The 11220-nt window shown below is 38.3% G+C and overlaps 1 protein-coding gene across 1 annotated transcript; it reads left to right on the top strand.

Moving 5' to 3' along the window:
* Positions 1-2538: 2538 nt before the first annotated feature.
* Positions 2539-10685, top strand: depdc1b (DEP domain containing 1B). The gene is made up of 11 exons (XM_044208211.1): positions 2539-2727; positions 3841-4106; positions 4221-4365; positions 4962-5089; positions 5825-5955; positions 6048-6095; positions 6577-6717; positions 6853-7019; positions 7774-7950; positions 8477-8659; positions 8978-10685. The coding sequence occupies exons 1-11, from the start codon at positions 2680-2682 to the stop codon at positions 9140-9142; spliced, it is 1599 nt and encodes a 532-aa protein (XP_044064146.1). The 5' UTR covers positions 2539-2679; the 3' UTR covers positions 9143-10685.
* Positions 10686-11220: the final 535 nt, after the last annotated feature.

Below are 11220 nucleotides of genomic sequence, written 5' to 3'. Positions count from 1 at the left end.
TTGATTCAATGTTTTAAGAAAATAACACAAAAAAAATTCCAAGGGGGTTGGATACATTTCATAGGCACTTTATTTTTCTTGCCCAAAGGGCCAAGCGCTTATCAAGCTTTTGCTGTTATTATGATGCATAAGGAGGATGTATTACTGTAACTGGCTGAGCTTGCACACTGCACATGCCAAGTGATTGTCCTTTGGGTGAGTCAGAGCAGGGAAATATGCACTGATTAATTAGTTAATCAAAATTCAACTCAATAATAATAACAGTAATCTGACAGCTGGTGATGTGCTCTTGAGGTGTTAGCAAAAATATGACATATCATAATTCTGCCCTGGCTCGCATAAATCATGATGCGATGATTTATGAATCACAATGTGCCTATGAGTTATTGGTCATGAATATTGTCAATGTCCTTCTGTTCTTGCTCAGGTACACCATTTCTTCTTTTCCTCTCCAAACACTGATATGATGACCAGCCTCATTGCCACTGTCAGTTCTATTGATTGCTGCCTTGTCCCCCCATCTCATTGGCGAAGACTTCAGTATCTTTACTGTCTTTACTCTTGCCCTCTCCTTGTTATCGCCATGACCTTTCACTGAGAAGTCAAAGACGAGATGTGAAGTGAAGGAAGGAGACATTTATCAAATGGAATACGTTTAAATGTGGAAGACAGGGCTGTCACTGGGCTTATCAAAGTGGTTACCCTTTATCAGGGATGTTTCATTTAATTAGGCTCATGACACCTCCAGTAGGCTCGTTATTCCGGTCATCCAAAAACCCACAGACATCTAAAGTCGCTATACCAGGAACTTGGATGTCAGGCTTATGTAGTTCCAAATGTATTCCCAAACTCTGAGCCAGCAAGGGAAGCTACCAACACAGCTTTTAATATCTCTGGCGTTTGTTGACCTTTAGCTGTTAAGTTTACCCAGACTTCTGTGTTTATTTTACTCGTATATTTCAGCCTTGGCTTGGTTAGGCTGCAACCAAGCAACACTTATGCCTGTCTTTAATGTGTAACAGGAATAAAGAGATTAAGTTTCTATTAGAATAAAGGCAATACCATAGTATGAATTATTATTATGGACTCATTAGCATTTTTATCCAAGCTATTTTAGTTACTACTACAGTAGATAAAATTCTTATGAGTTAGAGGTCATGGTGTTTTTCATGAATTTTAATAGAGTGCTGACACTGTCAGAGTTCATTTCAAGGTGCCACTCAGTCAGTCTGAAGTTTGATTGTTGAAGCAGTTCTGTCTTGACCCTGCTTGCTGAACAGGCATCTGTCTCTGCCCCATTACTGCAGCCCACAGAATGGGAGAAAAGGGAACTCCTATTATTGCCTGTAAGATAAAAACAGTGTGCCTCTTTTTCACTATAGGCACCAACATACTAAATGGAAAAGCTTGAGGTGCTCTGGGTATTACAGCAAATGTTTAAGGGGGGCATCATACACATTATGGCATATGTGCAGCTCTGATGGATTAGTTCAGATTGTCTTATCAACACTGTAGAGCCATAGCATTCTAAAACTTAATCTTCAGTCTTGCACATTGGCGATTGTGGTTTAGATGGGCTTTGAAAGGGTTTTCCAGGTATTATTTTATTCCATTAAAATTTTTGGAAAACAGTTTAAAGAGGTTGTGAAGTCATCCTCTGTGCAGCTATGAACTGCTTCAATTATTAACCACAACAATCCCCCGCTGATTTGGAGAAGGTCATCTCTATAATTATTTCCTTTTGCTTAGTCTAATGCAATTCCCTTCACATCTTAAACCTGTCTATCCAGAAATCTGTAGCATGCGTTCTGTTAAAAGATCATGTCAGTGGTTACTTGACATTTGAGTATATTTTAAAGACTTATTGCATTTCAAGCACTGCAGTAACTGGGCTGCCTCAACCTGGTAGATCCCTCCACACTATAGATGTAACCTATAACAAACTAGACAACATATATTGAAACTAAACTTGTCCTTATCATTAGTTTAAGGGCTTGTGTGACTCAATAAACATTGAACTTTATAAATGGCTTGAGTCATTTTCACAGTTCTTAACTTACAACTTTCAATTCAAAATGAAGTAGGGTTGACTGTCCAAAGTCTGGCCGATGGACAAAGGGCAAATCTAGCTAAAGTTAAGCTAAGTGTCAGTTATATATATATATATATATATATATATATATATATATATACACACACTAAAAATAGCAATAATAGTAACTGAGGTATTATTTAATGTATGTATGTAATTTTTATGTCAGATGAACGGTACTTTGTTTTAAATTTAATTTATTTGTTTTTTGTTGCGAAAGTGCTTTCCAGTTATTTTTTGTGCATGTTTATATGATGTGAACCTTTTTTAATTTAGTTTATTATTGTTCTTATTAGTAGTAGTAGAGTAGCAGCTGTAGTAGCAGGAGGAGGAGCAGCAGCAGTTGAATGTTGAGTGTTGACGTGTGGCCGTGGAACCATGCTACAGCCCCATCCTTGAATGCGGCATTCCTTGTGGTCACGTGATCAGCTCGTCGTCTAATCACGTCGTTCAAATAATGTGACGCAGAAAATTCAAAGTTGGCAGCAACGTATCTGTTTTCACCCGCAGCCGAAGCTTTTGAAAAGCTTATAAAAGTTATATGTCCCTATGTTTTCATACGAGTGAAGTGGGTTTTCACTACTAGAATGGAAGGTCAAGTCATTGGACCGGGTCCATACCGGGCGACCAAGCTGGTGAGTCTGTTGTTAAAGTCAAATGTAACGTTGAAAAGCTTTATGCTAAGTTCTAATTTAATTCAATTTAGCATGAAATGCGTAAAGTTTGTTCCATGTATCTAAGTACCGCTCCGCGAAATTATATTACGTTGATAATTTATATCCATACGTAACGTACTTTCAAACTTAGCTTAGTCGTAAATTTAACGCAAATTAAGTTAATTGACTAACAGTTACGTGTTTCACTTACTTAGTTCAAGCGTTTTAAATCTGGTCCTCGCGAAAAAGGAAGGCTCGCAAAACAGCACAAAAAAGTAAGTCCGAAGAGTCCAAGACTCACTTGCCAACAAAAGTACCTTTTATTGTGGAAAAATGGGGCTTTGCCCTCCAGTGGCTGGACTGTTTAGTATCATAAACCTATACATGTTTCATTCCATTGTTGTGACTGTTTCAGAACTGTGCAGCAGCGTTATTTAGCATGTATAATCACCTCATTTACAAGAATATCCCTAGCTGTTTAGACAGTAATTGCCAACACATGTATCTACCCGATTTAAGTTAATGCTAATTTGTTCACTGTGTTAATGCATCGTGTGTACTTGCCACAAACAGCTCCTTTTTCAATTCACGTAAAAGCATCATACACAACATACCATACTGTCATCTGTCTCTATATGTATGTCCAGCTCACTGACTGTGGCTTGGAATCTTTAACCCCTTTCAATTCTTAATAAATGACTCTATACATTAATGCAAATTGCAAAATCATGTACTGAAATTATCCTGTTCAGCCATTGTGTATTGTATTTGTGCCTTTTTTTCTCCAAAAAGAAATCTTAGAAAAACCTATACCTGTGCTGTATGCATCCTTTTTTCAGTAACTACAAAAATGTTCCAAACAGCTTTTATAACAGTAAGAACAGGAACTTGTTTAATGCATAAAATGCTGTTATCTGGGCTTTCAGATTAGTAGCTTCAGTGAAATATTTACATAGCATACAGTATTTAACAGTAGATTGCAAAGGAACACTCACTAAATTTGCTATCTGTGACAAAACGCCTAATTTTTAATTTATTTTTCATTCTCCATCATTTGTCACACCACAATGACCACGTCTCCCTATTATGCAGTGGAATGAAACCATTAAACTCTTCCGTGGAGGCATGCCGCTGAGAAGACACTGGGCACACTTCCGCTACTATTATTGCAGTTTCACAGGATCCGAGGCTGTGGATTATCTGCATGAGCTGCTGAGGCGCAACTACAACTTTGGGCCCGTGGTAACTCGCTACCAGACTCTGCAGCTGCTCAGGAAGTTCCTCAAAGCCCATGTCATTGAAGACATCAAAGGACGCCATGGGACAGAGGACTTTGAAGACAATGGTCATCTGTACAGGTAGTACTTTGTCATCCTGTACTGTTATTCATGTTAGTTGATACACCAGAAGGCACTGTTGCTGCATCTTCACAGCTTGCTCTTTCCCCATTCTGCTATTGTCTTTCTCTTCAGGTTCCCCACACTGTCTCCCCTGAAGTCTTTTCCAGCAAGGCCTCTGTTGAGAGACAGCAGTGAACTGCCCAGACTCATTCGCTGGGATGACTACGAAGAATTGCCTCAGCGGGAAAACATTGCACCCCTGAAGTCTGGTGTCATGGTGAGAAAGAGACAGTGATGTTTGAGCTCCTCCTGTGCTTCCTTTGACTCATGCTGTGCCAGAAGTGTGTAAGCATTTGCAAACGTAATAGAGAGTAAATGGCAAGATGAGATCATTTTAAGAGAGATCATTTTTATTTTCCCTGTTTCAATAACCACTGTGAGCTGTTATTTACATTATTCTGCACTCAAGTTTATACGGTACTCTGAAAAGTTCTATGGTACATTTTTAAGGCTGTGTCGTGTTGGACAGCATTATATTGAAGGGCATTTCTAATATTTTGTCCACCACATTTACATATATGGAGAAACAAAAATGGTAGAAACCCCACACCTTACAGTATAATACATAACATTACAACAACCATACAAAGTACAGTCTGATGATTACCATAGAGATAATATCAACACACCCCTTTCACAATGTTAACAACAATTCAAAGTTCTTCAATTGTTTTAACAATTTCTTACATAAACGTTCTCTTTGATTGCATTACAAGACTGATGTATTGTTATTACACAGGGCTTTCTATGTTTCAGCTCACTCAGTGTAAGTTAAAAGGAACTTTTTCTTTCCTGTCTTTCCTTTTTGATCAGACCTCAGATTTGTGGAATAAAAGGCACAGTGTAGCTATCGGGGATGTGCATGAATGCAAGCTCATACGAAGGAAGGAGATAACGTCAAAACAAGTGGACCACATCTGGAGATCAATGACAGTTGCACAGTACGTAACCCTTTTACATAACTTAATAAGCACTTCCACTGTTCATGTTGTTTGTATCTTTTGAGCTAGATCAGTGGTTCTCAAATTGTTTTAGACCACGGCATCCCTTCAAAGGAATTTTTTTGTAATGGCACCCCGAGCCACCCGTGTGTTCATGTATACCAGGGATGAGAGAACCGGATCACACATGTATGGTGTTAGCAACGCGCAATACCACAGTGAATGCGCCGTCGGACAGTAATGGATATCCGTCTTCTACATGCAGCCAGTCTGTTAAGCCGTTAGCTGAGTAGTGTTGGGTCTGATTTTAGTTTTGTTGGTGGACTCCGATTTAGTCCTGTCAGACTGTGTTGAGGGCTGAGATGTATCAGCATTTCATTGAGTTCTGTTTACCATGTCAGATCTTTCGATCACTTGTTCGGACAGTCGCTATTTTAAACGCCCGAGCCGGAGATGTTACTGTGACAACCAGCAACCGTGAGTTGTCATTAGCTGCAAGTTCACCGTATCAAAGAGTTTTTGATACAGTGATTTTGGTATTCATGGCTTTGTTCTTATTTTTTTTATTTGTTTGGAAACGTAACATAAAACAAAGGTCACAGATTTTTTGTTGTTGTTTTTGTTATATGGTGAAACGTTATAAAAATAATAAATGAACAATGATACGATAAAGCTTGCAGCACCCACTTTGGGAACCACTGCTCTAGATATTTGATGCCAAGTCTGTTGTTTTAGTTTACAGGGAGTGTTGGGCCTAAAGTCATTGGATGGAGTTTTAAACCCAACGCATGTGAATGGCAAGCACATCGTTCACAATGTGTTCAGCGTTAATAAGACGGGCATAGTCGTATTGGAGAACAAAGCCGGTATGATGAATTGATTCACAATTGGAAGAACAATTGTTTTGTTGCAACCAACAATAATATTATGACTCGCCTATCTCCTTTCGCATCTCCAGAGGACATGCCATATTGGGTGGTATCAGCAATGAAATGCCTCGCCAATTGTAAGTATACTTTTTCTGCTTTGGAACTTAGACTGCAGTGAGTACAAGTACCTCAAGGACATAAGTGAAATCTCTAAAATGATTAATGAAGACTCCAATCTGTAAGATGAAGCGACGCTTTAACTATTTTTCATTAAAGATCATTTTGAAAGAGTACGTGCCATATTTTTCAGATGTCTGATATCTCACTTGGGTTTTAATGTTTATACTGTGTGTGTGTGTGTGTGTGTGTGTGTGTGTGTGTGTGTGTGTGTGTGTGAGAATTAGAGAGAGAGAGCAAGAGAGAAAATACCATAAAATATTGGGTTTAACTGTTTATACACTGTGTGTGTGTGTGAGAACTTGTACCATAAAATCTTAAGTACCGTTTTGCGTGTTTATATGCATGTATTCAACTTTATTAACTGAGGTAAACTGTATATTTCTTATTGTTTCACATTCTGTGTGAAGCACTAAAAACTGCATTTGTCTTCTTTCTCAGGGCCTAATGGCAATGAAACCAAACAGCCGGTGTACCCGGGTTTCGAGAGGGATGTTCTGAGAACAGTAGGAGATTACTTTCAGAGACTCAAAGAACCCCTGCTGACTTTCCATCTATATGAGGTCTTCGTGAACATTCTCGGTGAGTGCTTCACGATGTGGCTCCTCTACTGATATTTGTGCACTGCTACAGATAAACAGCTGCTGGTGTTCATTTTTGTCTAGCCTGTATGTTTGTCCTCAGGAGCTGGACTCTTCTCTCCTCATATCTCTGCAGGTCTGCTGCAGGAGCAGGAGGTAGCCACTGAGGCGCTTCAAGTCAGCAGTCTCTTACTGCCGCCGCCCAACCGAAGACGCCTCCAGCTTTTACTACGTCTCATGGCCCGTGTCTGCCAGAATCCCCACCTGCCTCCACTCAATGACACCATTGCTACCCGCACACTGGTACACATTCCTAACGTTTATTTTCTACGTATCTTTGTACTACTTCTCTTGTTGACTAAGGTCAAATAAGACTAGATAATCCCACAAATCAGCATGATAATATAAGGACACAGTGAAGTGAACAAACAATATAATACAAATATGATAGTCCTGCAATTATACTACCTTTTTATAAAGCTTGAAAGATAAAACATTTTTTATATTGTGTAAGAGAGGTTTTGTTTGTTTGTTTGGATTGGATTTTGCAAGATGAACACCTCTGACACAGTCTCCAATGGGGACAAGAGGGGGAAAAAAACATGCAGGCCAGGGCAGAGAGAAGCTGTGGGAAATATTGTTTGTCCAGTAAAAGTCAGTGGGATGCAGGGCAACATTTTCAGGGAGGTGTACAATCTGTGTACAAAATGTGTTTTGGATTATGGAGAGTGGTCTGAATCTGCACATGTGGTAGACACAGCCATACATTCTGTATGATGTGACTTTTATCAACCCAGATGCATTTGGCAATGTGTATACACTAATTGCATAATGATTGCTACAATATTAGTTATACAAATGTAGAAAATTATTAAAAACCCAAGTTAACAACTGCCAGTGCCATCATCTTTGACAAACTGATGTAATTAGTCATCATTCAGTGCTAATGTTGATGAACTTAAAGATTAGTTTAATTTACATGTATGATCAGAAGGCAAAGCTATAGTGTAGCTGGAAGTTGGTTTCTAATCCAAATCTTGTTGTGGTCTCTGTCCAGATGGTGCAGATGTTCTCACACTGCGTTCTGGGTTCAGTAGATGAGATGGACTTGGATGAGCTGCTTGCCACCAAACTGGTGACCTTCATGATGGAGCACCACAACACCATCTTCCAAGTTCCTTCCAAGCTGCGTCGCCAGGTTGAGGAGCACCTGTCTCACCTCAAAAGAGTTCAAGTCAGTACACTTTCTGCAGTTGCGATTCATATTTGAAGGACTCCTGCATCTGCTCCCCTGCCACAGTCCATGAGCCATATCTTTGTATCATTTGTGAAAACAATGTGCCAGATTGGTTCCATCATCTTGCCAGGCACTAAGTGTGGAAAAGTGGTATAGTCACTGGTAAATTGAGATATTCATTAAAGCCACATTATGAAATGACATGCATTGTTGGGTTAATGTGAGTGGAAAACACTTGTCGTGGTAGCTTGAGGCTCCCAATGACCCTGTGTATAGTGTTTCATATTGCAAAATTGCCTCTTGCTTCTGTAGTATACTGAGATATGTGATAGAAGGGTACAACAGGAATGGAGGTGGGAGGTCAGCAGGTTTATTGCAGGACGATAACGGGATGAAATTATATTTACTATATGAAAGTATGTGAGGCTCTATAAAAAATCAGGAGAGCAAATATCCAGAATATCATAGTCTGTATCACTAAATATGTACATTAATCCAACATTTCCTTTATGTCTTCCATCAGATCAAATACGCAGGTTCAGATACAGACTTCAGCGCATCTCCAGCTTTTTGTAAACAGATCAGCAGGGTGGAGTCTGAGGAGCAGAAGGTGATAGGAACCCAGACCCCCCTGCAGGAGCTGCTAGAAGGCCTGATTGCAGACAAAGAACTCCCTGCCAAGGACAAGAGGAAGAGGCTTAAACAGGTATGGCTATATTATTTGGAAAGGAGATGTTAAAAGAGAAACGGCAATAAATGTAGCTCTTTGAGGAGGTGTCTCTTTGAAGTCTTGATGATCAAATACAGTACAGCAAAATTGGACTGCTCTTAAGAAATCTGCTGTAAAATGTAAATATGAGCCATGTACTGTATGTTTTACAAATCTGCTTGTATATCCAAAGCCTTGTATTTTAGTATGTTTCAGTGAGTAAAGATCTGTGACTCCCAAATCCCCCAAACAATGTCTGTATGTCTTTGGTTTGTATATACTGTGCAGTAATGATGCATATCCTCCCCTTTTCAGTTCCAGAGGTCGTACCCAGAAGTCTACCACAGTCGATTTCCCACTGAGGAAAGCAAAGCTGCTGTCATACCTGAGAAAGCCCCACGACTCAAACCTCAACTCATGTTCTTCAACCTCAAGAAACCCTTCCAGCCCTTTCAGAGGAGCTGGAGTTTTAGGGCATGATCTGACACATCTGCACTTCAGGCTGTAAACACTACTCAACCTCAGTGTCATGAGACAAGGAGCAATGTGGCTGTAATCGTGCTCTTGCCACATTGTTCACATATGGTAACCACTACAGTTAATACTTAAAAAAAAAAAAATTAATAGAACTTTGTAGCACTGTTAAACTAAGATAATAATTTAAAGGGTCAGTTCACACAAATTTAATACACAATATTAATTATAATAGGACATTCCCACTGGCTCCTAATGGTATCTAGCCAGATGACTTGGTTTAGTTGTAAAACACTGGCAACTATTTTCAAACTTTGGTATAAAATACTGAAAATGCAAACAATAGTTGTGGATGGCTTAAGTGACCCTTTAAGAAATATATTTTTACTTATTGTGTTGCTAGAAAACTTGAACACAATATAGGCAGCAGTGATCCACTAACACTGAAAGAACCACTGATGTGTCTTAAAATGAACTCTTAATAGTTTTTCTAAAATTGTGTATTGGTACATTTTTCTACCAAGGTACTGTATGCTAGAAAGGTCTGACAAACAGTGATGGCAATTGACCAATATTGCCATCCCGCCAAATTAAATTGAATGAAATACATTTCAAAAGTATTAACAGGTTATTAGGTATTAACATTATATGTTATGAAAAGTTAATGCTCAAAGCACATCAAACTCTGAAACATTTATGATATATAGTTTTGTACTGTAACAGAAATATTCAGATGCATTTCTATTCTATAGTCTACAGATTATGTAATTTCATGATCTTGACTCTTGTAACGCAAAGATGTTGAATCTAGGCAACTCGGAGCTTAATCAAAAATATATTTTTATTGTCTGTAAAACAGTTACGTAATGTCAACGAACATATCAAGGGTTTGCTAAGAAAGAAAGTATATGTGCTGTGTTACGTACCTGGAAAAGCTCTACACAAGTTTCGGCTGATAATTGCATCTACATGGCCTGTGTGAAACTTGTAGATTAATTTATTGTTAAAAACAAAAAAAAAGTGTACAACTACTTTTTTATTTTTATATATCAGAAAAAGGAAAAAAGAGACAAAAGCAAACATTTCACATGCTATAAACTGTCACACCCCTTTCTCTAAACCCTCCCTACACTTTAATTGACGGGTCCTACTGTATGTGCACTCTTAAAACAACTCATTTCATGTTTTTACTTGTTGGTTTTATTCTGTATATAAGAACTGTTTTCTTGATTGGTACATATTTCAATGTCTTAAATACTCTTCTTTCACTGTTTCAATGTATTTTGTTATTTTCTATTACCTGCTGCTCTGTCATGTCAATCAGATGACATTTCACTTAATTTGAGACTTAAAATTGTTTTTATTTTTATAATGATTAAGTGCTGATATTTCAAAATGGATTTTCATAAATGCTCTTGAACAAATGTAATAATGCTGGAATAACTGTTACACTTGAATTGCTGCTCTGTGCTGTAAGAAAATCAACAGAATGAAAGTGAATTGATGGTGATGCTGATTTTTCTATAAAAATTCTAATTGGAAAATGTAACTATTTTGTTGTTCTCTTTTTTTTTTTATAGGTTGTTAACATTGCAGAGAAGCTAATATTGGAGAAATATGATCTCTTTTCCTAGTTCTTGTCAGTACACGTGCGACAGCATTCTGGATCAACTGGAGAGTCTTAAGGGACATTCGGGCAGCCGGATAATCAGGAATTGAAACAATCCAACCTAGAAGTAACAAATGCATGGAGTTTTTTTACATCATTTTGAGACAGGATGTGCCTGATTTTTGCAATGGTACGTTAGTGAAAGAGGCAGTCCTTGAAGTTTGGTTCATGTTGGAGTTAAAGGACAAATCCTGATATCAAAGATAACTCAGAGATTCCTGACGGTGGTGCTGTAGGCCTTGGCAATGGCATTTAGAGTAACAATATCTGTAGTGTCTCGGAGGTGTTGGGGCCAAGTATAATAACTTCAATTTAACATCAGAAAATTGCAGGTCATCCAGGTTTATATGTTCTTAAAATATGCTTAAAGTTTAGTTTCATCTGGCTTGATTGATAGATATAATTGGGTATCATC

This window comes from Siniperca chuatsi, linkage group LG9, assembly GCF_020085105.1.
Source record: "Siniperca chuatsi isolate FFG_IHB_CAS linkage group LG9, ASM2008510v1, whole genome shotgun sequence".
NCBI lineage: Eukaryota > Metazoa > Chordata > Actinopteri > Centrarchiformes > Sinipercidae > Siniperca > Siniperca chuatsi.
This window is presented reverse-complemented; position numbering and strand designations above follow the sequence as displayed.